The 27928-nt window shown below is 36.4% G+C and overlaps 3 protein-coding genes and 1 pseudogene across 4 annotated transcripts; 1 reads left to right on the top strand and 3 right to left on the bottom strand.

The window, feature by feature from the left end:
- Positions 1–1317: 1317 nt before the first annotated feature.
- LOC132702643 (beclin-1-like protein) lies at positions 1318–3533 on the bottom strand. Its single transcript, XM_060671411.1, is given in 6 exon segments — positions 1318–1567; positions 1569–1607; positions 1934–2196; positions 2643–2755; positions 2955–3168; positions 3221–3533. Coding segments are annotated over 6 exon segments (972 nt in total). The 5' UTR covers positions 3333–3533; the 3' UTR covers positions 1318–1336.
- A 573-nt stretch (positions 3534–4106) lies between these two features.
- Positions 4107–8449, top strand: LOC132701883 (chromosome-associated kinesin KIF4-like). 2 transcript variants are annotated; one of them, XM_060670136.1, is made up of 6 exons: positions 4107–4211; positions 4280–4997; positions 5045–5166; positions 5272–5435; positions 5490–5697; positions 5960–8449. In XM_060670136.1, exons 2-6 carry the CDS (start codon positions 4775–4777, stop codon positions 6233–6235), a joined length of 993 nt encoding a protein of 330 aa, XP_060526119.1. In that variant the 5' UTR covers positions 4107–4211; positions 4280–4774; the 3' UTR covers positions 6236–8449. The 2 variants fall into 2 exon arrangements, with proteins under 2 accessions (XP_060526119.1, XP_060526120.1); XM_060670137.1 differs by having other exon boundaries at positions 4131–4198.
- Positions 8450–8600: 151 nt separating this feature from the next.
- LOC132701884 (histone H2A, orphon-like) lies at positions 8601–9693 on the bottom strand (annotated as a pseudogene).
- Positions 9694–13424: 3731 nt separating this feature from the next.
- LOC132701686 (angiotensin-converting enzyme-like) lies at positions 13425–27900 on the bottom strand. Its single transcript, XM_060669800.1, has 10 exons — positions 27536–27900; positions 24916–25108; positions 24705–24854; positions 22797–23034; positions 22559–22744; positions 18436–18530; positions 16318–16466; positions 15904–16263; positions 14170–14259; positions 13425–14110 (listed from the first exon to the last, which is right to left on the bottom strand). The coding sequence occupies exons 2-10, from the start codon at positions 25099–25101 to the stop codon at positions 13573–13575; spliced, it is 1992 nt and encodes a 663-aa protein (XP_060525783.1). The 5' UTR covers positions 25102–25108; positions 27536–27900; the 3' UTR covers positions 13425–13572.
- Between the last annotated feature and the right edge of the window lie 28 nt (positions 27901–27928).

Genomic DNA, 27928 nt, shown 5'->3' with positions numbered 1-27928 from the left:
TGGTCATTGACCAGAAGCGAAAATCCTCGACGGAAGTCGGCAATGGGCGAATGATCCTAGCAGTCGAGCCCAACATTTTTTGTGAAACGCATAATTGAATTGAATTGAAATGACCCGTAGAAGGAAAAGTGGTAAAAGGTTTGGGAAAAGGCGGTGCCAAACGACATTACAAAGTGTTGAGGGATAACATTCAGGGAATAACCAAGGGGGGCCGTTAGAAGATTAACCCGTCGCGGAGGCGTGAAATGAATTTCTGGATTAATTTACGAAAAACAGTAACTGAAAGTGAAATAAAACGGTTCTTTTCAGAATCACAAAAACACGTTACAAAGATAATTCGTTTATCGAGAATTATTCGCAACAAACAATTATTTTCGTCACATTAAGGCAAGGTTAGAATGTGCTTTTGGTTTTTATTTTCTTTAGTGTTATAGTGATTATTAAAATGAAAATGAAAGAATCAAGTCAATTTTGCCTAACAAAACCGCATGAAAATGGTAAACGTGCTTTAAAAAAAAACTGTTGGCGGTTCCACGTAAAACAAATTTTGTAAAAAATATATCCGTTTAAATAAAACGGTATCTCAACTAGAAAAGTTTTCATCGCGGCCATTTTTAATTAGCTTTGTTGTCAGTTTTCTTGGACGGATCGCCAGTTGTAAATGGCGAGTAATAATTTTGGTTTTCTTATCGTCTGTCGCCGCACGGTCGATTAATTCCAAAACTTTGGCAGCCAAATATACCGAAGATCCGGCGCCGACCTCGGCAGAGTTTCCTTTCCGAAATAATCGGTGAATTGTACCGACTGGGAACTGTCCTGCTTGAACGAAACTTTGCCTTCTTTTAAGCTGAGTTACTGTAAATATTATCAAATGTATTTTAAAAACATTTTATTTTAAACAAATCGTAATTATTCTCTATCGAGGATGATGGGAGGTGGGGGATGGCGAGAAATAAATATGACGTATTTTTCAGAACCGAAAAATTGTTCGGCGCGTCGCGGTCGGGATTCGAACCTCGAACCTTTGGGTAAGCGCCGCCAACGCGCAGTTCCTATAGCCTAACTCGGCCCACATGAAATCGCGTTCGTTTATGGGCCGTGATCCGTTTCGCGCGCGCCCTAGGTTAGTCGAGCTTCGCCTAGCCTAGCCGACGACTACCCATTTATTTCGCGGCGGCGACCATAAAAGAATTCAACCCGTAAAATATAATTCCATTAAATAAATGCGCATGCACAATTGAATCAAAAATTCAAAACTTAAATTTTGTATGTCAGATACGTCACAATTGAATCAGAAATTCAAAACTTAGGCCATCACATTGTTTATGTTTTATTTTCAGAAGAAGAATAATTTATGTTGAAATTTAATTGAGATATCACCATACTTGATGGAATAGCTGACATGATCGGAATCCTCGATTTTTCCTTTATTGGTGCGATAAGGAAAACAAAAGACCTTATCATTTTTTTCCAGTTCCTCTACTTTTGCTTGGAATTGTTGAAGACAATCCAAAAAGGCAACCATGCCATTATCAAACTTTGTGTCCCACAAAAAACGGAAATCTCCAAGCGCCATAGAGGGGAAGCTCCTTTTGTTCCTGGATATCCTAAAATAAAATACTTTACTAAAGCAAATATATAAAGGGATAATTCTTAAGCTATTTAAGAAGCGAATCTAGATATCTTTGTAAAATTAGGTAAATGCATTCTGCTCAAAAACACACTATTTTAATTTCTGCCAGTGGCGGTCCATATGTGATTTGTATGGCATATATATTTCAACCTAAATGGTAGAACATATTATCAGGTGTATATTTTGTTTAGATAGTTTAACCATTTCTTGATAAAAATAATTAAATTAATAATGCCACACTTCACTACAGTGACTAATAATCTAAACTAAATCTTTTATTAACCAAAATCACTTACTTACCTCAATATAAGAATGGTTTCCATATGGAACTAGCCTCTCAAAGGTTAAATCAATTTTTCGAGCTAATGCAGATCACAAGAAAGCAGTTTGTCCCCAGGCTGCATTGATTTCTGACCAATCAACAGGCGCTGAAGGCAGTCTTCCCAGGCAAAAATTATTTATCGTTCTAAAATGTCCTTTGTGCCAAATGTGAAATGTAGCATTTAATACATTTGTTCTCTTCAACTTGTCCAATTGATTGTTAACGTGACTTAATTGGTAGTCTAAAAGTATTCAAAAAATTACATAAAAGATAAAGGTGGTTTTCAGTTATGTCTGAATGCATCAGGAATGGTCCGAATGTAAAATTTAGGAAAAGGGTTTTAATATAGAAGGATAACGCTAAAAAACCCATATTTACACAGTGAATAACTGCTATGAAGCTCGGTTTTAGAAAGTTTTAGGCACCTTTATACACAACTTGGTCCAAGTCAATCTGAATTTAGCTCAATAACATTTTCTAAGAAACTGCTTCATTTGAGAAAATCACCACTTGATATGTAAACAAAACCGTGTTATTTTACTCTCATTATGAAATTCCAACCAAAATTTTTATTTTTTACTTTTGTCGCCGCTACGCCCTAATTACCATGTTTTTTCTTCTTTTTAGTCCAGTAACTTTTGTTTTCTACCAACCTGCAGTAAGTAGTTTAAACAAATACTTATGCACGCCTTGGCCATTTTTTGGAGGAAACGGATAAGTAATTAAAGTAATTAAAATCTTCTTCAAGTAAACGTCGAGTTTCTTCGTTGACATCTTGCAATGCTTTTTCTAAATCCTGAAGTTTTATATATATATATATATATATATATATATATATATATATATATATATATATATATATATAAATTACGGTATTATGCATTTAAATGCATTATATCCATGTTTGCAAATAAGTGCAAGTTTAAAATACTTAACTTTCTGCATTTGACACCAAAAATTATGTACTGCTAGTATTGGCTAAAAATGTCTATCATTTACCATCTATTCTTGTACCCAGCAAAACTGTAGTAAACAAACACTAGTTTGCATATCTTAAATTGATGACTTAGTAAATCCACCTCATTTTCATCAGAGATTAACATAAAACCATTAGCTCCATTTCCAGAATCTGATAGCCTGCAAGGTGGTACATAGTGATCAAAACTTGTTGCTTGAGACTCCAATTCTACGTCTGGTTGAGAATGTATAGGTACTATAAAATCATAAGAATAAATTCTGAACAATAAAAGCTCAATAAAGCTTACGGTTAAGCTCTGCCGAAATATGTTCACTGAATGAATTTAGAGAGTCCTCGAGCTTCAACGGCTGGGAACATCGTTGACATGTAAAGTACGTAAAAAGTTTATCGTCGCACATATTCAACTACTTAACTATTTATTAAGGTAAAAAATCGTAAAACTAGTCTATGATCACAAAATTAAAAGTATTTTTAATACTGGTTGAATAATTAAAGTCTTATTCTTTTCTTTAATGCGTTGTATAATTAAAGTTTTTTATTTTTTATTGACCTTTTTACTTCTATTCAATAATGCGTTTCACTAATACAGTTGGCTGACTTTTTACGTCTATTTATATCCATACCATATATATATTTAAGTAAAGTCAGGCCACTCTGCCGTGGGTGATTCGCCCAACCACGACAGTTGGTAGCATTATTGTAATTAAGCAGTGTAGTCGTGTTGGTTTCTGGGACACCAGATATTGCTTAAATTGTGATTTCCGTCGATGTTATTTGTAAACGACCAGCAAAGGTTCCACTACCTATAAAAACAAAATTCCATCAAAATAAACAAAGTCCATTTTGTTCGAAAAAAAATGGAATTGTGCCTACTGTCAAAAACTCACCAGTTATAAATACATACACTTTTAAAAGCAAAAAATACATGCAGAAATACATGTGAAAATTCGATCGTGTCTACCGAGTTTTAGTTTGCATTTTGACTGCCAAATCTTGCTAAATTTAAAATCAGAAACGTCAATGCATTTATAGTTGATTCCCAAGGAATTAATTGATAGAATATAACAGACCCCTGATTAACTCTTTTTTGATCGAAATTGACACGTTCGGCAATGGGCGAATGATCTTGGTTAATTGGATTGTTACATATTTACTGGCCAGAAAAGAAGAAGAAATCCTGATATTGCTTTGAACAAAGAAAAACGACTCTTTTGTAACGTGTATTTCACAGTGGTGATTATCATTTGTGATTGAGGCTGCAGAAGTAAGATTTAAAAGTAATTTTAATTGGTTAATAGGAACAATATACCCGTGTTAAATATTTTTTTATTTCCATTATAACAAGATAGAAACGCTGTGGCACTATGAACGGGAATGACACGTGTTCCGTGAAAGTTGCTGTGCCTGTACGGCCATTAGTCCCGTTCGAGATATCCAGGGGGTGTAAAGAAGTCCTGGAAATAGTTCCGGAAAATGAACAAATTTTATTACGTCCAATTCACAAGCCTTTTACGTTTAATTATGTCTTGGGCATTAATTCCACCCACAAGAGATGCGTGGGTGGAATTAATTAATTTTTAATGTTGTTAATGAATAAAACAAACAAAAAAATCATCAAAATCCAAACTGTTCTTGAGGACTTCCGACGAAAATGCTTTATTGACACTACTAGAACTGCCTATCAAGAAAAGGATCATATGGGGGTTATACCTAGGACTGTGATACATATATTTGATTATATCAAGGACAATTTCTCCATAGATTTTACTGTTAGTATGTCTTTTATTGAGCTTTACAAAGAAGGAATTTTCGATCTCTTATCTGATAAGCCTCGAGACCAATGTGTAGAAATCAAAATAAGAACGCAAAATTACACCTAGTTGACCTAGCTGGATCCGAGCGACCCAAGAAAACTGGAGCAGTTGGCACTACATTTAAAGAGGGCGTAAATATAAACAAAGGACTTTTTGTGCTGGGAAATGTTATCAGCTGTTTAGGAAATGATAAATCGCAACAAAGTTTTGTGCCATACAGAGACAGTAATTTAACACGGCTATTGAAAGGTAGGTTTGAATGAATTCTGTGCACAAAATTTACCTGACCATTTTAGACTCCCTTGGGGATAATAGTATGATCCTGATGATAGCATGTGTTAGCCCTGCTGACTATAATTTGGAAGAAACTCTTTCGACCTTGAGATATGCTGACAGAGCGCGAAAAATTAAGAACAAAGTTAATATTTAATATTTAAATCAAATAGATTGGTAATGTTGATTAACCGCAGTTTTTCGTAAACGCACAGTTTTTCATCTAACGTTAGTGATTAATTTTATCTAGGTTCAAGGACAGTCTCGACTGATTAAACTCAAAGAGAGAGATGAACAGCGAATAACACAGCTTCACCAAGAAATCACGCAAATGAAACAAGTCAAAGTAAAATTGATCAAAAATATGCGAGAGGAGTCCAACAAATTTCAACAGTGGAAATTGCAAAAGGAAAGGTAATTTTTTCTCAGATTACTTAAGTTTTTGAATTTTTAATCTGATCTTTGTAGAGAGTTAACACGTGTAAAGCAACAAGATCAGAAAAAGCAAACTGAAATAGTAAAAATTAAGTTAATGCATGCTAATCAGCAGAATGTGTTGAAACGGAAGTTTGAAGAAGCGGCGGCATTAAATAAAAGACTTCAACAGACTCTGATTTTGAGGAAACAAGTACAAGATTCCAAATTTAATGGAAAACTCGATAAAATTGGTCCTTTGGTAAGATATGGCGTTTAGAATCCCAATTCCAACGATTTCGGTTCACTGACTTATAGCACATTAAATTTTTTTTTCCGATCTCTTGATTCAATTTACAGGCCATGTCACATTACTAGTCGCTATCAGTTTGAGTCTCTTAAGTTGCATAGATAAGTTTTCATTTTAACATTACCTAGGTAACTCCAAACGCAAATTAGTAGTGTGTATTATTTTGCAGAATTTTTAGATGGTAACCTAAAATAAAAAATTCCTGTGTTTTTAGCTTAAACAAGAATTAGAGTTAGAGTTAGAGACAACATTAGGTGGATTGCTAGATGATAGAGGAATTTTACAACAGCAATTAGATGAACTGATGAAGAATCCGGAAACTGCGGAGTCGAACGAAACAAAAACGATTAAAGATGATATTGAATTAAGATCTGTGCAAATTCAAGATTTACAACTGAAACTCAAAATCAACCTTTTTTGTAAACATTATGCAAAGTCGGCCAATAAGGAGGGAACTGGGTTGCTCACTGATTTTTCCTCTATTTTTTAAGACATAGAAAACAAGGAGTCTAATGGAATAACTTTTTATGTACATTTTAAAATATCAGGACAACATAAACTGAACCTCTGAACTGAAGTAAACATTTTATCGAGTAATATAGCAAATACATGCATCTTTATTGCACAGATTCTATTTATATAAATAAGGATTTATGTAACAGAAAAAAGTTGAGGCATTTTATGTGGTTCCTTTTTTTTTTGTTAATTTTAAATAGTTCTTAAAATATTTTTTTAACAGATTTTGCCACCTTGTACTAGTTCCATGGCTCCCGCCTGTTTGTTACCCAAGATATGGCCAACCCGGTATGAAAATAAAAAATATATAGAAATTTTTTTGTAAGGATGTGTAACTGTGCGATGAGAATAACTTGGGTGAATATTATGGAGCTGAGGACTCTAAATCTGGCTCCACATCATAACTATTAATACCTAACAATATTAACAATTAATAACATGAATATAAATGATATTTTGAGTTTAAGGAAGCCTACATTATAGATCCGACGTAACAAAACATTAAAACGTTGGCACTGAGATAAATTGGTATAATCTTAACTACATATAATTTTTTTTAGTTTTCAAAATTCCTCCACATTAAAAAAGTTTGTAAACTTCTATAAACATACCTCATTTCGGTTTCAGTCTTAACTTGTTCTAACTGCAGAAGACTTAGTTTTTCTCGAATCTCTCTCAATTTGAGTACATTTTCCTTGATATCAGCATTACTCTCTATGTTTGTACTTAAATTCTCTAGTACCAAGTCATATTCTTCCCGAACTTGCTGGATTTTTTCAGTGACATCTTCATTGGCTGTGGCAGATATGTTTTGTCCATCACTAATTCTGTCAAGTGGGAATGTAGATCTCCAATTTTTAGTTTTAACGTATTGTATTCATAGAGTTTATTACTCTCAATCTCTGTTACTACTGGGACACCTTGCCCTACAATCTGCAACTGCAAATGTTTGATCTGCCGCTATAATTCATTAATTTCTGCAGATTTGGGGTCTTGGTTTATCACTGGTTTGTTCTTAATTTTTCGCGCTCTGTCAGCATATCTCAAGGTCGAAAGAGTTTCTTCCAAATTATAGTCAGCGGGGCTAACACATGCTATCATCAGGATCATACTATTACCCTCAAGGGAGTCTAAAATGGTCAGGTAAATTTTGATGCACAGAATTCATTCAAACCTACCTTTCAATAGCCGTGTTAAATTACTGTCTCTGTATGGCACAAAACTTTGTTGAGATTTATCGTTTCCTAAACAGTTGATAACATTTCCCAGCACAAAAAGTCCTTTGTTTATATGTACGCCCTCTTTAAATGTAGTGCCAACTGCTCCAGTTTTCTTGGGTCGCTCGGATCCAGCCAGGTCAACTAGGTGTAATTTTGCGTTCTTATTTTGATTTCTACACATTGGTCTCGAGGCTTATCAGATAAGAGATCGAAAATTCGGATTTTGATGATTGTTTTGTTTTTGTTTTATTCTATTATATTATTCAAAATCAGAAATTAACGTTTCGCTTTTTTATTAATTTTAGTATAAAACAAAGTTGTTAAAATAAAGTGCATTATAATAATTCAGTATTTACATCTAAGAACTATTTAAAATTTACAAAAATTGGCCGCGTGTGCCAACAAATATGTTGTATAGCACATAAACCTATTCACTTCATATTTTAAAATTTACTGACTTATGCTAACACACATACACACAATAGAAATGGGCCTTTTGTCATTCAGGTTCACCCTAACACAGGTAAAAAAACTCAAGGCTCACCGCCAGGTGTTCGACTAGTTTTATATTTCTGCGGCTCACATCTCTCAGTATTCGTTTACTTTTTGGAGCAAGTATATGTTTTGTAAAGTTTTGTATATTTTTTATATAAAGTGTGTGCATTATTATAAATTATTTAATAACAACGTACGTTTTTGTCTAATCAGTGTACACCAATATAATGGAGAAGGTATATATGCATTACTTATCAATAATATAGTCGAAAATATAATAAAATAATTTTTTAATTTAATACATTTATACATTGCTAGCTATTTTATATTTCTGTAAAAATTATTTTAATAGTTAATTCTGTATTTTTTCTATTTTAATATGTTATAGATGAAGAAAAAAGAAATTGCTGTCGATTGTACAGAAAATGTATGTTGTATTTGTGAACAAGGTGAAAATAAAGATACTCCAGGTACCTCAACTCAAATGACAGAAAAATTGACTGAAGTGACTCGGGGACTGCCAACATTAAAAACAATAGCATTAAAGTTTAAAAATAGTAAACTTATTAACTTCCTTAATAGTGGGAAAAAACTGTTTGTATACTCCAGTTGCCGGAAACGATTTACTGAGCGTAAAAGTGTTGCAGCTGAAATAAAAAAGGCTGAACTTAGTGAAAAAGCATCGCTCAGCCCACCAAAATTAAAGTTAAGAAAATCTTCTGAGTCTTCTTTTGATTGGGATAAAAATTGCTTTATTTGTGCCAAACCATTATTTTCATCAAGTTGAGGCAAAGTTAGAATGTGCTTTTGGTTTTTATTTTCTTTAGTGTTATAGTGATTATTAAAATGAAAATGATAGAATCAAATCAATTTTGCCCAACAAAACCACATGAAAATGGTAAACGTGCTTTAATAAAAACAAACTGTTGGCGGTTCCACGTAAAACAAATTTTGTAAAAAATATATCCGTTTGGTAACTCAACCGCCATTTTTATTTAACTTTGTTGTCAGTTTTCTTGGGCAGCAGATCCGCTTGAACGTTTGTCAAGACATCCCTGTGCGAGCGTAACTCCGGATAACAATTTGTTCAATTTCTCGTCGTTTTGGATCGCCAGTTGTAAATGGCGAGTAATGATTCTGGTTTTCTTATCGTCTGTCGCCGCATGGTCGATTAATTCCAAAATTTCGGCGCCGACCTCGGAAGAGTTTCCTTTCCGAAATAATCGGTGAATTGTATCGACCGGGAACTGTCCTGCTTGAACGAAACTTTGCCTTCTCCTTAATTTTTCATCCTTTTCCGCTTCCCGACATCGTTATTACTGTTCATTAACATAATTGACAATAGGGGTTTTTGAGTAAAAACATCAATAACATACTGCCTCGTTTTTTCACATTCGGTCGTCCTAACAAAACGGTCAGCTGTGACTACTATTTTGACAAGCTACTTTGGAAGAAAAACCGTTAATAAATTTGCGGAATCCGGCTTTAGACGAAGCATCAAGAACTAATTTTAGTTTACAAAATCCATCCTCAACTGTGAGGATATTACTGTCATCAATGTAAAGAACCGCGCAGTCATATTCTAGGTTACGTAACACTGTATTAATGGCTCTCTGAAAGACCGCAGGACCATTGGCCAGTCGAATTGGCAACGGATAACGATTATTATTATATTTTATTTAATTATAATACAACTCGCAGCAGCAAATAGAAATATAGAAACCGCTACCAGTCATAATATGTTTCGCTACAAGGTAGCGCCTTGCGCAATTGGAAAAGCGTGATTCTGTATATAAAAGACTGTATCCCATTTAGCGACGTTGCTGGTTGTTGGGTTCGCTTCGGTTACAATATGAACCACTAAATTTATACAATTTATAGCGAAATCCCAATCAGTGATTAGTTTTGTTTGAAACATATTTTTGTTTTGAATTCGTTCAATCTCACCAAGAATAAAATTTCAAATGCTAAATATTCGATATGACAATGTATTTTTAATATGAATTAAATGGCGCATAATGGGACATTAAAAAGTATAAAAATAGTTTTCAAAAAAAATAATCAATACGTTATTAAATAACTCTAATTCTACCAGAAAATGGTTTGTATGTTATTAAACGATCATGTATGATAAGGCAATAAGCCGTCGTATTTTCTGGAATGTTCTGTGAAGTCTCAAATTCGAATCGAATATCGACGGAACCTGATTTTAAACTATCGTTTTGTCTACTACAATCTATTACGATAAAATTGTGCCAATTTTAAAAATTTTTGAAATGTTGAAATTGCTCGTACATTTAACTTCTAAACGTCATTTCCAGTTTGCTCCTTTTCTCGACGTACTTCAAGAGTCGCAGTTTTTCTATATCGGCTACTTGAATGTGTGGTAATTGTCATATCGCTCTGAATAATTCTATTTTGGGTTTTTCATTTTCTTTCGAAGATACCACGGTATTTTGATCCGCAGAACTTCGAATTACAACCAGTTCTTGTTTCATATTGATAAGATTTTTTTAAACGTCAATAGTTTGTAAATGTTGTCAATAAATCATAAATTGTATAGATGCGCATTTACTTAATTTAATTATATTATACGCGCCCTAGTTGAATTCTTTTATGGTCGCCACTGCGAAATAAAGCAGTAGTCGTCGGCTCAGCTAGGCTAAGCTCGACTAACGTAGCGCGCGCGCGAGACGGATCACGGCGCTTAAACAGCGCGATACCATATCGGCCGAGTTAGGCTATAGGAACAGCGCGTCGGCGGCGCGATCAATTTTTCAGGTCTCAAAAATATGTCACATTTATTTCTCGCCCCGTCACCACCACCCTGTAGTGCCGAAAAGGTACTATGAAATGTCTTTTTTTCTACGAACCTTTTTTTTTTACCGGGAGTGAGTTTGGCAAAAAGGCGCGGAAGTGGAATTTCCAAAAAGGCACTAACGCTAAATCCAAATCGTATCGGTACATTCATTGCTTGTTCGGGGCAGCGCGGGAGGGAGGCCGGCAAAGCGTTTCCGTGGAGAAAGAATTTTCCTCGATAGAGAATAATTACGATTTGTTTACATTAAAATGTTTTTAAAATACATCTAATAATATTTACACTGACTCAGCTTAAAAGATTCAGTTGCATTTTAAATAATCAAAGAGCCAAACCTATCATAAATGTGTTTGTTTAAAAGTTGTCAATTATTTTAAATAAATCATTGCCGTCATAGTAAAATTGTATTTTGGTACCTTTTACTCGGAAAACTGCATACGGAGATTATCACGAATCATGAACGGTTAATAAAAACGTGTGCCCAATTGTTCTCACAGCTAAAATTATCGATGATTTTTAAATTTATTCAATAAGCAATATGATTTATCAATATCTTTAACCAATACTTCAGCCGCGACTATTTTGAGGATATGGTTGTCAAAACACATTTTCATTCCTTTTCGTTGGTGAAAATGATGTAGTTTTAATAAAAAATGTTCAAAAAATTGTGTCTATGCTGGCGCCAACAAATTCTACACTCAAACCATTCATAACTTGGAAATAACAAGTGATTTGGGGATTTCAGAAATGTGAGTACTTGACATCGTTACTGATCTAATTAAAAACGAAATCGTCCGGGAGAACAATTCTCCATTTGGGAGGCCGATTATACTCGTTAAGAACAAAGATGGGACATTTTGATTGTGTGTCGATTATTGTCATTTAAATAAAATAACTTTAAGGGATCGATATCCGTTGCCACGTATTGACGATCAGCTCGATCGTTTAGGTAAAAATAAATTTTTCGCGTCACTGGATATGGCTTCGGGTTTTCAGTCGATTCCAAAAACCGCTTTCGTGACACCGCATGCTCAGTATGAGTATTAAAAAATGCCTTTCGGATTGGTCAATGGTCAAGGTCTTTCGGAGAGCAATTAATACGGCTTTAGGTAACCTAGAATATGACACCGCGGTTGTTTACATAGATGACATAGTAATATCCTCCATCACACTTGAGGATGGATTTTGTAAACTAAAATTAGTTCTTGATGTTTTGTCTAAAGCCGGATTCCGAAAATTTATTAACGCTTTTTTTCCAAAGTAGATCGGATAACTGACTTGACTCTTAATAATATCCCTTTTGTTTGGACATCCAAATGTGAAAAAGCGAGGCAGTATGTTATTGACGTCCTTACTCAAATACCCCTATTGTCAATTTTCGATTTTAATTTAGAGATTCAGTATTCTTTTGTTATATTTTCTGAATCCACTGATCAATTGATCCAATTTTCTTTGGTAACTATCTGGAGAGCTACCTTATCTCACTTACATTTTTATTAAAAAATATTTTGTACTGTGCCCACACCAATTCCTAAATATACAATGGCAAGGGCGCAATTTTAAAACATAATGTCACATTTCACCAATTATTTTTTAGGTAGCATACGGCAAGTTTGTTTTGTATTTTTTTCTTTTCTTGTCGATGCATTTGATACACTTTCGACTAACAGTTTATCAAAAATGCGACCCTGTTTTGTAGTGAAAACTACTGTAATTATCCGGTAATCGATGCTATCTCTGTCGAGTAAAGCCTTGTTCACAAGAAAGAAACACATTTTGTTGCTGGTTGCCACAACCTGTTTATGGCCACAAAATAACAGTAAAAGTTCCGTAAACATTCTGTTCATACCAAGGGAACTTATTCTGGTGAATGATTCGTTGTGTTGCTGCAACAGGAAACATTACGTCTATGCCAAGTGCAGTGTCACAATTGTAATTTATCTAAAAAAACTCTGAAAGAACGAGTCCGTAAATGTTGAACTACACCAAGTGCTTTAGACACAAAAAAAAGATGTTTGGTAACAGATACGTAAAAAAGTTTGTCGTATGGCTAGTATTGATTTCAAGTTCAATTCAAAAAGAAGATACGAACTATAGAGCGGCTATATCTCCATTGGAACGCCTGCATAATTACTTGAAAATTCAAAATACGCAATTTATTTAATTGTACCAGAAGACATGTTTTTTACCATTCATTAATTTTTGTATTATTAATAAACTCAATCAAAAACTTTGGAAACAAGCAACAATGTGTCCACACTATTAAAAACACCAAAAGTATCCGAATGTTTCTGTATTTCCTTTGACTTTTGCCGCTAAAAATGGAAAAAAGCAACTGTCAGATTAATTAGCTCTTTCGTGTATTGAACTAAACGGAAACAAACTATCTTATTTCTTTTGTGCTTTCTCCGCAATGTTATTTTTTAAACCTTTCAAAGCTAACTACATTTACGCAATTTAATTAGTATAATTACTCGATTGGTATTGTTATTAACTGGACGAGTGCTTTTTAACTATTGCCCAAAATAGATTTTGACTATAGTTTTGTCTAGTTCTGTTTAAAAGCAACTTTTACGAGTTTAAAAAAAAGCCACATAAAAAATTGGTAAACGATATATATTTTACCAAAAATAATAACCTTAATGCTATAGTCAGACATTTGGTTGTGATGTCCCGCCATAATCGGCTCAATTCCGTCGAGCCCCGCCTTATCGACAATAAATTAACTATAATCACAGCACTAAACGGGAGGTCGCCCCCACTTCTCTCCAGATCCTGCTACGTGTCGAACCTCCTATTGTTCGTCCTCCTCTTCTTCCGTAAAACTTTGTACGTAAACCCGCCGGCCAGAAAAACGGCCACCAGGACGAGCACGCTTAGTCCCGCGTACATACCAGCCTCGCTACTCCCCGCTCCCACAAAGTCCGCGTCCCGGGGCTGATCGGGCCGATCGTTAACCGCTCTACCATCCACGCCACCGGTCGTAGTCGGCGGCTTCCCAGTACTGGTAGTCGTAGTCGTCGTCGTAGTAGTAGTGGTGGTGGTGGTAGTCGTAGTCACCACGGGAATCTGCTCGTCGGGGGCGGTCTCCAAATACGCTTCCAGAGGTTGAAAATACTTCAATAGCGCCGATGCCGTCATTTCCAGGCCGTAGTTGAACGTCAGGATGTACGGCCAGTCGGTGGTGGATCTCTCCTTGATCAAGGTCGCGAACGTTTCGTCCTTGCCGATATCTTCGACGATACGGGACGGGTCCTCGGACTGCTCCCTGTAGTACTCCAAGAGTTGGAAAGCCAAAATTACGCCAAAGAAATTGCTAGAAAAAACGACCCGAGACGGACCAAATTAATTACTCGAGTGGGGGTGTATCGTTACCTCACATGCGGTTTGTTGAACAGCACGTAACCGTCACCGAAGAAATCGGTCTCGCGGTCGGTCACGCCCCCGACCCCTTGGTACTCCCTCCTGAAAAGCCACAAAATATAATATACACTGGGAGGTTGATCATCAAAGATATCGCGTAAAATATTTCTTACAAAGTTTTCGTGTAAGGTCATATTTAAATGACTCTGGGTCAACTTCAAGTATCTAATTTTAACCGAAAAAGCGGAAGATCCAGTGCCACAAAAATTTGTTCTTGATGATCTTTCAAATAAAAAAAGATAAATTCTGCTATTTTTACATAACGCTAAAGGCGTTCTGTTAAAAACCATCCAATTTATTTATCTTCCGCCCAATCGTTGATAACGTTTTAGCTCTTACTAAAGCAGTTAATGAAAACGACGATTTTTTTAGAAGAACGTAATACACCTTTGTCAATTTTATCCCAAATATGGCGACACATAGAAACAATAGACCTTGAGAAAAAAAAATATTTTCATCGACCATTAACTTATTAATAACAGAGAAATATAGATAACACTTCTTTTAACAAAATTGTAATTGGTTTAGTCTGACCAATCCAATGATGAAATAACCCAGCCAACGTTAAAGGAGATTCAACAGCAATACAAAAGTTATCTACCATAATTTTTTAAAAACTAAAAATCGCGTTTGCAAGGGTGAAAAAAAACTCCTTAAAAACGATAAACACGATCGAAAAAATTTTTGAACGAAAAGACGTGCGACATCCGGATCAAAAACTCTTATTCGTAATAATTTTTTGATAATATACAGGGAGCATCGGCAATTTTGGGAAAACTAAAAAATGGGTTCTTTTAAACATAATTGGCTATAACTAGAAGACTGTGTTTTAGTGGTCAGTTTGTTCACATATTATAGAGGGTGTTCGGGATAAATTAAAAAGTATAATGGGTGTTCCAGCTATCGACTTCAGATTTGGCAGGGAAGTTCAAACCTGCATTTAAACTTTAGAAGTTGGGCTCAATCTGAACATGGCGAAGTTTTTTTTAATTTCAACATTTTTTTTTGTTTTATTTGGGCATTCACAAAAAAATATTTTCTCCAAAAACTATTAATCTGATGGACAGCATTCTTGAATAGAGAAACGCGGGAGATCCGGAACTATAACATTCATTGGTTTCAAGCACTTTTTTGAATTAAATACAGGACAAAAACAAAACAATCCCTGAAAAATCGTAAAAAATATGACCATTTGGTTTAAACGAATACTGTGGGCCGCATCGAGGGCTACAATTTTTGTATTTACGTCTATGGCACACATTTACTCTAGGAAGTACTGCATAGTTTCAGAAAAAAATATTTCATGAACCAGGCAACGTGGGAAATGAAGGGCTATAACCGTTACTGTGAGCATTTTTTGGATTACATACAGGGTGTGGTTGATAAGCAAAAAATCTAAAACATTGCCCGTAAAGAAAAATCGTAAAAGTTGGGATAATCTGGTTGACGCGGTATAGAAAACTGCAACTACTACAATTTTCCTATTTACAGTTTTCGTCCGTCGCACAGGATGCGCGAGATATTTGAAAAAATATTTTTAAAGTTATCAACGACTTCGGCAAGCGTTTGTTAGAAAGATACTTTACAGGAGGCATTCAATTTGGGTTCTTCTATTGGCGGCTTCGTTTAAGTAAACTAGCGAGATTGTTCGCTTTTTAGAGAACATCCAAACGGCGCGATACTAACCTGTACCTCCACCAACTCTGGGTCAGGTTGCCAGCCCCACCATCGACCTCCCGCAGCCTCCAAATGTCCACGGCCAAATGGTAAGGCATCCCGGGCAGCATCCTCATGGCGGTCAGCAGGAGTTTCGTCATCTCCACCGAGTTCTCGCCGCCGGCCACGCCCCCCTCCACTATCCCGTGGTACTGCAAGCTTTCGACTGCCAGCAATGACCCGAGCGCGTACAAAGCCTCGTCGATCGCCGAGTACCGCAAGTTTTGACGTGGCAGCGACTGGTGGTCTTTGTTGTTGAGGGCCACGCGGATGGCGGCCTCGTGGGCGTCCAGGTATGTAACCCAGGCGGACCTGTTGCACTCGCGGATCCTGAAATTAACCGTTCCTGCGGGCCAGTCGACGACAAAATTGCGACGCACTCACTCGGTGTACTGCTGCGAGTAAAACTCGAGGATTTCGGGGCCGCACGCAGACGCGTCGAAATCGCTGTTCCGCCAGAACGAGTCCCCCAGGTCGCCCAGCGAGAGAGCCTCCACGCCGCGCTCAGCAAGCCGGTAAATTTCCTTGACGTTCTAAACGCGAAAGAGGATTTTTAAGACGGCGGGAGAGACAAGAGGGAAAAACGCTTGAGCACCTAAATACAAACTCAAACTGGAGTTGTATAGAAAATACCGGTTCTATAATTCAAAAATAAAGTTATAATTTGACTCAGTGTGGAACCAATCGTCTGAATTACAAACATTTTTGATATTATATTGTAGATAAACGGTTTTTACAAAACTTCTGGATTGTTGATGAATCGCACTTGCTGACGTTTCGCGAATCATCCTGTTGACTTCTTCTGAGCTTGAATGAAAACTGGCGCGCATTTTACTTTGTACCTGCTTATAAATTGCTTGCGGGGGGGGGGGGAAGCTAAATGAGGGGCATAAACACCGTCACGGACGACCGATTCCCATAATGGTTACGGGTAAAGGACCTAAGTCGCGGTTAAGATTTCTATCGATGAGGATAATACTAAAATTTTCGCATGTAATCAATTCTTCTACCCACGAAAAATTCGAGAATCAGAAAACCTTTCAGTCATCCATGTATATATATGTATATATGTATGTACTATATCAGTTTTGTAAATAAATAGTATTACATCTGTTTATCCTAATAGCAAAACGGTTAGTAAGAAATGCTCTTTTATTACGTGACAACATCCCAAAAAACAGACGCTACGACATTGTGGGGGAGTTGTCTAAGCTTCATTTCACGTGCGTCCAAGTTTGCCGTGCCTTTGTAAGAAAAGTAGGTTGAACAGTTGACAGTGAAAATGCCGCAACAGTGTCAAGTTTGGCGAGTACTCATAGGCGGTGCATTTATTTTCTTATATTGTGTAGCAATTGTTCATAATATTAGTTATTGTTGATAAAGAAATTTCTGACTTTGATTTTCAATGTGATGGAGTTAAAAGTTTAAAATATTCAATAGTGAAGTTTTTAGTCCACAAAAATGAAGATGATACAATTGATATCTTAATTTGACATTGAAATCTAATTTTTAGTTCTTCATCACTGTCCCGTTCTGCACCACAGTATCCCGCAAGAAAACGGTACGAACGTCATTTCACACAATTTAGACATTTAGTCCTTGAATAAATCCAAATTATCTCTCCATAGAGAAAAAATGTCTTTCTTTATACTTATTTGGAAATTGATATTTTATTAAATGACTTACCAGAAGATATATAGATCATTTTAATTTGAGTAATTTATTATAGGTCTGCAATTGATTTAAATGTGATGCCCCCTCTCAATTTATTATAAAGTAAATGAAATTTATGCAATAAACGAGACAAACTTTAATGCCATCCACAATATAGATGAATTTGGTGGTCATTGATATGAAGGTCATGCCCTAAGTCTAATCAAATTAATTACAAAAAGGAAACAACAAAAAGAAACGATATTGTAAAAGAAGTAGAATTCGAAGCCTCGACAAAAGGACTATATTATTTAAAAATCAATGATTAGTTATTATAATAACTTGGTTATGATTTTTGGTATTTTAAAATGAAATAGATATTATAAATGTGATTTAATTCCGCTCCTAGTTTTTCCAAAAATTAACTTTTATAAGACACTAGCGTGGAGTCTTTCCAAGCATTTTCCAAAAATGTTTGTCTAACGCACTATACATATTATTACTAATTCACAGAAGATACTTTATTAAATATTTCAAATTTACTATTTGTAAATCGACCGTGCAAATTTTAATCCCGCAAGCCAATGACTACTTGCCCCTCTCGGGAATTATTTTCCCCCACCGTACATGGTCGCCATAGCAACAATTCATGTTTAGGCATCACCCCTCACCGCACTCGTTCCTTGTCTAAAGTAAGTAAGTAAAGTTTCTATTTGGTTACTTTTACTTTGGATGTTGACGGCACACACAAAGAACATGAATGCATTAAAAGTTCAGTTGCTCGGCGGTATACGAAGGCGGGAACATGGAGAGCAATTTATCTGGAGTTGTTGATGTCAAAGGCGTTACCTTGAATTTGAGGTACGATTCGACGTCGAAGTGCAGCTGGGGATGGGGCAGGACAATGTCGGCAACCTCGCTCCAGTCCGATCCAAACCTGTCGCCTGAAATCGTCGAAGTCATCTTTCTTATTCGATCAACACTTTCACTGTAACTGATTCCGATTAAAAACTTCCTGGGAATTCTTCGTCTTATTAGGCCGCACCTGTTGTATTAATTTCAATTTCAATATTCAAAAATTTTGAAAATTTTTTTGGTATATTTTGACTTCCAAAAAAAAAATTATTTTCTCGAAAACTATTAACCCGATCGGCAAAATTTGTGAACCGGGAAATGCGGGAGATCCAGGACCGTAACTTTTATTTTAGGCATTTTTGCCATTATATACAGAGTTTTTCAATTACAGACAAAAAATCTAAAAGACCTATTAAATTATTAGCCGTAAATCAAAATTCGTGAAAAATATGGCCAATTGGTTTAAACAGTGTTATAAGTCACATCGAGAGCTAAAACTTTTATATTTTCGGTTTTCGTCTATCTCATACGCTGTTCGAGATATTTGAAAAAATGCAAATGAAAGTCACCATTTCTCGCCCTCAATCTAGACGCGATAACGTCATTGGCTATTACCACGTACTGCATGGTTTCAGAAAACAAGTACTTTCTTGAAAACCACTTACTCTATTGGAAGAAATGATATACTAGGAAAGGTGGGAGATCCAGGGCTACAACTTCTATTTCGAACTTGTTTTATTTATGTACAGGGTGTGTCGTTTATGGCGAAAAAAATCTAAAACGTCCTAAAAATTTCCGTTTTTATAGGTAAATTATTGGGGATAAATGAAAAACTGCTAAAGATGCGATCATTTGATTTGAGCGGTATCGTAAACTGTGTCGAGAGAGAGTTTCAGCTTTCGTCAGTTATAAAATTTGCCGCAACTATGAAGTCCGGCGACACTTGAAAGACACTTTATACAGGCTTCATAGTGGTCCACATGAGCACGATAGAAAAACCATGTCTCCCTCTAGGATAAGAAACTGCCAAGCGGTTTCTTTTCAAAATACAAAGCTGCTTCGCGCTACTCGCGACAAACTTGCCCCGCCCACCGTCGATTTTTCGAAAGCAATCTTGTTAGTAGTACCGTCTCGTTACTTTTTATGATTACCTATTGAAATTTCCAATTTCCGATGTTTTCAGCACCTTTGCATTTTAATACACTCACCTCCATAAAAAAACGTTTATTCAGAATGTGATTTGTTTCTCAATGAGCGGCATCTTACTAATGAATCTTGATTATATTAACCGCTTGGAGTTCTGCGTGTGTAAGGGGAGGAGGGTATGCTACCCTACAGCACTTAGGCATCAGCAGGCCAATTCTGCTTCCTCCTAGACAAAGCCTAGTGACTCCACGCAGGCGATGACAGGTCATAGTCGTCTCCGAAAATATATATACTATCTTGCCTTCCTGTTCGCACGCCCTGCAGGGCTGCTTATTTGTTTCGACAGCTCAATAGCCTTCCTAATTAGTCAACAGTTTGCTGATGTGTCAACGGTGCTAATGCTACTTCTGGCCTGAAACGTGGTCTGTGAAGTACTAGAACTGCCTGTCTGTATAGATGCATACGCAAGGCAACCAAAAACTTTTATTATACTTCGAAGTGCATGTGATTATTACGCAGGTTTGAGGCGATTGACGCCGAATTATGACGTGGAACTTAATATTCACGTCCACAAGACGCAGTGGTTTTTTAAACATGTCATTAAGACAGCATTTTTTTCTTTAGTAGGCAATTCCAAAAAACAAAGTTTTCTTTTGCACTTATTAGACAAATCACTTCTCTTGAAGTAGAGAAGTTTTTTTCATTTCATTGCTGTTAGCATGACCAGGCCCTCCTGGCTGTTCGCATAATTGGGAGCGCGAGTCTGGGCCGTAATTCGGCAAATGACCAAGAGAGGGTGCCACCGTCCACGCACAACGCTCGCTGAAGCCTGTCAGCCGCCGGGAATTCACTTGCTCCGCGTGTACCTGGCATAAGCAGTTGTTTATGTCAAATAACCCCTTTTTACTATTTAATTTTTGTGCAATCATTAAGTTTAACGCCCTAGAGACATATTATATATCAATTGCCATAATCCAAAACAGGTATTTTCTTCTAAAATAATCATGGGCACGTAAAGGTTAAATCTTAAATAAGGCGTGATAACATCAGAAAAACGTGGAAAAATTAAGAATCTAACACCAATACGCTGGTCCAAAGATATACTATATTATTTCCATAGGTCGTTGCAGATCAATATTTAAATATTTAAAATTTCGTAATTTTTGGTTTTGGTAACCCGACGTCTCTTCGGCGTCATAATAATCACGTGAGCCGCGAAAACATGATTTTAGTTGACATATGTAATCCGAATTAAACAGAACAAAATATCGTTTCGGCAATTGGGCTAAATCGCCCTGTATCTCCGCATCTCCAACTCTCACGGTCAATCAATTAAAATCACTTAAAGCCGTTCACGGACGACAGGATCGCGCTACATGAACTACACCCGTTCCGAGCCATATAATACACCATCGCCCGTAAGTATTGCAACCGATCCGAAAATCGAAGAAATATACAATGTTTTACAAAAACAGATTATGTTATCAATATCACAACATATTTCTTTTTCGAGTTTGCTGTGATCATATGCGATAAAACAAAACTATGGTGGTCGGACATTTTGTTTCTCTTATTTGACGTTTCCTTGCTTTATTGGGCGAAAGCCTAGTTTGCAATTTACTGTTTTGTTAACGCCAGCTTAGAAAAGAATGAAGATGACGAATTTCCCGAAAGCACAGTTCCATGGACAATCTTATATTTTAGTGAAAAAAATAATTTTTTCTACTCCCGCTAATTACGCACCGATCAAGCGTGCGAGAAGCGTCACTTTACCACGTCAGTGTCGTTTCCCACGAATCCGAGTCACTTCGGACATTTCCGGGATTTTACCGCGCGGATTTGAGACCAAAGCGAGATTAGATTACTGTAAGGCTGAGTCACCAATAATTAGTGCACATTGCAAGAAACATGATAAACTCGACAGGGAGATAAAGGCATACGAAGTCCTATGGCTGCACAACACCCAAGTAAGTATTGATTTGTTAATCATTACAAGGCTCAAATACCAGCCCGAGAAAATAAGAAAAATAGCCCACCAATAAGGCCAAACCAGATATAATTTGGTACACAGACGGCTCAAAAACCAAAGAAAGAGTAGGAGTTGCCTAGTTTATAAACCCAGAACGAAAACAAAAAAATCTATCCCAATGGGTAAGTTAAATAAATAGAAATGAAAAAGATTCCTAATAAGACAATTGCGATCTATACCGGCAGCAAAGCGGCAATAAAAGCTATATCATCCAGCAAAATAACATCATAATACCATCAAGTTACTTCTGGATTAAACCAGTTAGCAAGTCAGAATAAAGTGAGGCTGTCATGGGTACCAGGGCACGAAGGCCACGAAACCGCCAACAAAGTAACACGTGAAGGCTCGTCAAGGTGTATGATCGGACCAGAACCCTTCTGTGGGGCGTAGGACAGGACAAAGACAAGTCAAGGAATTCCTCCGAGGCCCATCTGTCAAGTATTCAGAAGACCTGCTAAACCACAAAAGAAAAGCAGTAAGAATAATGGTAGGTTTGTGACGGACTACTGCCGGCTTAAGAGACATCTAAGGGGTGAATGCAGATTCTGCCAAGAAGAGCCATACACATGACACATTATGTCAGTGTGAAGGCCTATCAAGACTGCGTTTCCATCTACCGGACGTTACCAAATTAGAGGCAAGGAGCCACTATTAAAATTATAGACTCTGGGCAGAGGGACGAGCCTGGAAAACGCTCTATAGCTATGGAGAGCGGCGCAGTAGATCCTTCGGTGGCCGTGATGCACCGGCTTAAAGAAAGATTTCGGTGAACAATCATGCGAGCAAATAACACTCATATCTTATTTCCAATCTTAGGAATTTTTTAATTCGTTGCCATAATTATGTCCAGCAGCGTATAAGGGCGGATTCATCGTCGTCAAAGTCAATCGGATTCAATTAACGTGCGAAGTTAGTCGGAATTACAGCACATGCGTCGCTTACCTAATAAATAGGCGGGTATGTCCAGCGAATCACCTTCAATTTGGAAATATTTCAACAATCGCCGCCTGACGAACGCGTGAAGTTTGACGTAAAGGGGCCGCAGCTCCTCCCACAGTTCTTCGGCCATCGCGTACGCTCCGGGATAATTAGCGAGGAATTCCCAATACTCCCTGGCGGTTTCGTAACCTAAAAAAAGCGCGTCTCGAATCACCGACAACTGGAAGCCGTTATCGGGTACCGTTCGACGCGGCCGCAACCCGGACCAGATGAAGGTTTTGGCCAAGTTTCTCCACGTCCGAAACGTTGTAGATCGTTTGCCAAGCGGACCAAGTATTCCCGAGCTCTGTGGCGTTCCTGGAGTCCCGAAGGACCTCTTGGTAGTCTTTCCTGGACAGGAAGCAGCCTTTGGTACCGTTCACGCAAGGTACTTTCGCTTGGTTCGCGACCTCTGCCATTCGGTTCTTGAACTGAACCAACTGAAAAGTAGCGATAAGAATTTGTGGTCAGGTTGCCACCCTGCTCTTCTCCACCACAATCGAAAGAGAAACCAGATGACGTGTCTAATTTTTTGCGCTATAGAAAAATTTTGTCTACTCCCATCTGTAAAATACCTAATTACACACCGATCTAGCGTGCGGGAAGCGTCACCAATCGGATGTTTTCGGAGATATTTCCCACGCTTTGAATTTTGACGTTTGTCAATTCTGACGGTCATATCAGTGAATGTATTCGTGTTGTTTTGCAAATATGTACCCAAAAACCAACGATCGTAGAAAAAGTATAGTATGCAACACGTTCCGGTAAACTTTTTAACTCACTCGTTTATTAAAAATTCGATCCGCTGCGCTCCGCTCGTGTCAAATAAACTCGTGAGTCAAATGCCGTTTACCGCACTTGTTGCATAATATCATAGTGTATCGATCGTTTTGTGTCATCGGCTATTGCCGAATAAATGTGAAAAATCAACCGAAGTAGTTCTTAAGCCTTTGCGCGTTCGTTATCTTGGTTCCCTATAAATAAGTAGTCTGATAACGTTGACTTCATAAATTAAACGGGTCCGCAAAGATTTTGTGATTTGGTATTTTTCATATTTTTGGTTAGTTGATGACTAAACTAATGGAAAACAATGTTTTTTTGTTTCTGTCACGAAACATTTTTGAATTAATTTTTGAGATGTCATATTTATTGTATTAAAAATTGGAACATTACAACATTCTAAACATTGCGACGCAATGGCATATATTTTATAGAAATTAACACACTAAAAGATGCAAAATTAAAGAAAGGTATTTTTGTAAGTTCTCAAATAATAGCGATTAATGGAAGACCGAGACTTTGCGAATACCATGATCAAATCTGAAAGATATAAGACAAATCGAACCCAGATATTAAAAAGTGACAATCCAGTCTGCCAGAGTCATATCCGGAATATACAAGAAAATCCACTGCACTTTTTTCGGCAACGAGTTCTTCCAAAAATAAATGGACTTAACTATTGAGACTTTGGTACTTAAATCAGATTTTTAATTCGGTTTTTGTTCTTGTACTAATAAAAATAATGTTTAAATCATCCGAGATCTTCATTTATTAATTCTTTTAATGTTGATAAAAAATCTTACTGTATGAATTTTTTTTGTGGTGAATGATATTTTTCGGGCGTATGATAAATAAATGATTTTCTGATAAATCTTTTCCTTTCTTGTCATCATATCTGAATAATAGAAACCGAATAATATCCTCAAGTGATAAATTTTCGGATCAGGGGCAAATACTCTCGGGGGAGCCACAGGGGTCCATTATTTCTTATTATGTATAATTCGGACATTCTAAAATCATTGGTTTTCTTTGACATCCAGAAGTTTGACATGTTATCTACCAAGTAGTGGAGAATGCTCTCTGGTATTCTTGGTCTAAGCTAGTACCCAAGGCGGTAATTTAATAGGATAACTGCAGGAAATTTGAAATTGGAATTGTACCAGCAACTTCACAACCTTAGTTAAACACACTTTAAAATTTGGTTAGTATCAAATTGTAAATAGCACTAAACGGGGAAATTGCTTTTGATTTTTTTTGTTTTTCTTGGATAAACGATTGTTTTCGTTGGTCATTAATATGGCAAGTGGTTTTCTTATAACCCTAGACGTACTTTACTCCAGTCAGATTTCGGTAAAATTCCGTCGCCCGGTTTGATTTGGTACGTAACGTTCCTCTCCAAATCGTCCGCCACGTAGTCGAAGGTTCTCAAAGTTTCCGCGTGCACTTTGAGCATGTCCCCGTAATTTTCTTCGGCGGCCAGCTGAAAAAATAAGACGGCGTGGCGACGGCCGTCCAAAAACATTCGACACGCGTCCACTCACCACGTCTTGGAAATTGCCGGTCAGTAACGCGGTTTTTTTGCCCAAAGATATGGACTCGCACGCGTCAGCCAGTTCGAGATCGTCGAGCTGCAGTTCCGTAGTGAGACTTTCGGTTTTGTCGTCGCATACGCACGACGCTGAGAATGCGCAGGCCATTACCAGCAGCGTTTTGGCGAAAAGGCCCATTTTTAGACTAAAAACAAGCGGCGGTTTTGTTGAGGCGAATTTTTATTTAAAATGCATGGTGGGCCTTTTGGTAACAAACTCTTCCTGTATTTTTATAAAGTATAGGATAATGCCAATTACAAAATGTTAGTAGTTAGTTAGTTCGTTTCACATCAGTAAAGTGTACACTAACTATTCTGACCCATTCAAACAAAAACTTTGTCACGGTTCAAAAAAACCTTAAAAGCCTCTCGCTTATCAAAACAGTGTTCATCAACTGCAGAATAGTAATTAGTACTTAAAAAGCAACTATATAAATCATAGTATTAAAATTTGAATGCTTTAAAAATCAATAAAATGCTATAATTCAAACCTACTTGTTTAATTCATAATTATTATATTTTTCTGTTTATATAGCCTGATCGTCGGCATTTTACTCTATTTTTAGTCTAGTTAGTAATTTTGTTTTCTCTTGTATTTTGTTGTACTGTGTGGGAAAATAAAGACCTATTCATTTATTTCTTTATTTATCTATTTATTATTTATAAGTTTATTATAAAGTCTAAATTAAAATTTTCCCTAAAATCATATCCAGCGTTTCTGGTTTCCGCGTAATCTGACAAATTTAATTTAGGAAATAATGTGTTGCATCTTGGGATAATACCTTATATCAGAAACTATAGGGGATGGAGCCAAAAGTTAATTGAAGTATTACAAGCTTTTAATTTAACTTTGTGTATACAGGGTGTTTAATTTCTCGTGGGCGAGTATGAACTTTCTTATTTTAAATGGAACACCCGGCATATACTTAATTTTTGAATTATGTATAAAATTCTAGATATATTTTATGTATAATGTCCTATACCTTAGTCTACCCGTTTTTGTAAGATCTTTCAGAAAAAATAATAGTATATATGATGTATCATTTAAGAAATATATTCGTTTATTTTGAACACTCTGTAGCATAGAATTCAAATTCCGTTGCATATATCTTTTTCGTCATCTTCAAAAAACGCTAATAACAAACATGAGTGATCTACCTTTAAAAATAATAGCGATATAACAATTTTTTTTGCAAGTGTGAAAACCAGTTTTTTTTTAGGAAAACCAAAATAATGGAAAAGTTATTATTATTAACAACAACAACATTTTAAAAAGGAATTCAAAACAAAATTTAAAAATAGGGTGTATCATTTAAAAAAATATATTTTATCGGTCACACTTGTTTGGGCCATCGTAAAACATATCCACTTTCTTTACTGACTGACAGAGAGTATAGTAGCAAATACACCATTTTTAAAAGCCAAACGGAGACATAGATACTAAGTTTTTGCATTAATAAAAGCAAATGATTAAAATAAACACAACTTTTTCAACGGAAAACTCAAAGTCGCTAAAACTTTGTTTCTCAAAATTACAAAGAATTAATTACAAATATGCGAAACAACAGTTTTATGTGATTAAAAACTAACGCGGCAAAATATAGCTAAGCATCTTCTTCCTATGGGTGTAGGGATGGCTCGTGACATAATTCATACAAGAAACTAGCTGTGATGATATTTATGTCTCCAAATGTCACTCTATTAACTCCAAGCTCATGTGACACAAAAAACTACTCCAACTCCCCCAGGCTCGTTACTTGGTTAATACAGAAGATTAGTTGGACAACTATTGTTATTATAATTATTAGACATAAGTGTTGTGAAAGAGTTCATCGCCGCGATTTTAGAACAATGGGTTTTATGAAATTATCAAAGGTCAGTGACGATAATAGCAAACGATAGATGACTTTTAAACGATATTATAATAGCTGGCTCATCGGAAATTCGACGATATTGATCGACATGTTTTTATGGTCGGCCGGACAATACATACTTTTCTATTTAAATATTCTGAAATAACCAGAGTCAACATCTCAAAAACATACTTTGCGTCGATGTTTATTTTTGCAACTCCAACGTCCAACATTAACATTAGGGGACTGAAATTGGGAAGAAAAATACGCGAAAACAAAATTTAATTGGGCCAAAAATATGTTAATATATTACAATGCCTTTTCTAAAATGTTATATTTAGCTAACATTAATATAACTTCCATGCCTTTCTATGAAAAACATCAACCAAAGCCTGAACGCTATAAATAATACGACGTAAACTGAATAATAAAGAGCAGTTCACGCCGTTTTTAACAATCATGTGTGATGTGAATGGATGGCGCGGTTCACACAGTAACACAGCTTAGCTGGTGAGCCAATTAAAATTATTAAGAGTAACAAATATGTTTGTGGTACCCATCATAAATATCTGCTACATCAGATGCTGTCGGTCTTATCACAATTACCAATGCATCATTCGCTTTAATTCAATTCATTAAATAAACGACCATTAAATATGTGAAATAGCCTTCACAATTATCATTGTCACCAGACCTTTCTACATTCTATGCACGACCTACCTGCAAAAAAACTAAGTCACCGACGGAATTAAAAGGATATCTATTTTCACCGGCGCATCGCACACACATAACCACTTTTCCACCAACACACGGTATAACGTGACGCAACGAAGGTCACCTGTCAACCTTTAAACCAATCACGACAAAGCACTAATGCGATTTCGTTTGACTGGTGAAACTTAACTTGACTCGATTTCTGATGTTTGAAAACTCGAATTTGGTTTGATCTACAATCGAAGCAATGAAGTAAAAATTGTTATCTTATCGCGGCACTCCAATTTTCGTGCAACCATCCCGGGTGAAATCTACACTGAATTTCGAACGTTAACGACGGTGGCTCGTGGTTAGTGGGTAAATAAGCTTGTCGAAGACAGGGTCGGATTTAAAAAAAAT

The sequence above is a fragment of the Cylas formicarius genome, unplaced genomic scaffold (genome assembly GCF_029955315.1).
Source record: "Cylas formicarius isolate icCylForm1 unplaced genomic scaffold, icCylForm1.1 PGA_scaffold_5__7_contigs__length_24384050, whole genome shotgun sequence".
In the NCBI taxonomy this organism is placed as follows: Eukaryota; Metazoa; Arthropoda; class Insecta; order Coleoptera; family Brentidae; genus Cylas; species Cylas formicarius.
Note: the sequence above shows the minus strand (reverse complement) of the source record. Positions and strands in the feature narration are given on the sequence as shown.

Coding starts and splice junctions, on each gene's coding strand:
- LOC132701883 (XM_060670136.1), top strand. CDS start 4,775: ATGTGTAGAAATCAAAATAAGAACGCAAAATTACACCTAGTTGACCTA. Junction 4,998..5,044: donor TTTAACACGGCTATTGAAAG/GTAGGTTTGAAT, acceptor TGACCATTTTAG/ACTCCCTTGGGGATAATAGT. Junction 5,436..5,489: donor TGGAAATTGCAAAAGGAAAG/GTAATTTTTTCT, acceptor TGATCTTTGTAG/AGAGTTAACACGTGTAAAGC.
- LOC132701686 (XM_060669800.1), bottom strand. CDS start 25,101: ATGGGCCTTTTCGCCAAAACGCTGCTGGTAATGGCCTGCGCATTCTCA. Junction 16,264..16,317: donor TACTCGCAGCAGTACACCGA/GTGAGTGCGTCG, acceptor GGTTAATTTCAG/GATCCGCGAGTGCAACAGGT. Junction 14,260..15,903: donor CAGAGTTGGTGGAGGTACAG/GTTAGTATCGCG, acceptor GTGGCTTTTCAG/GAGGGAGTACCAAGGGGTCG.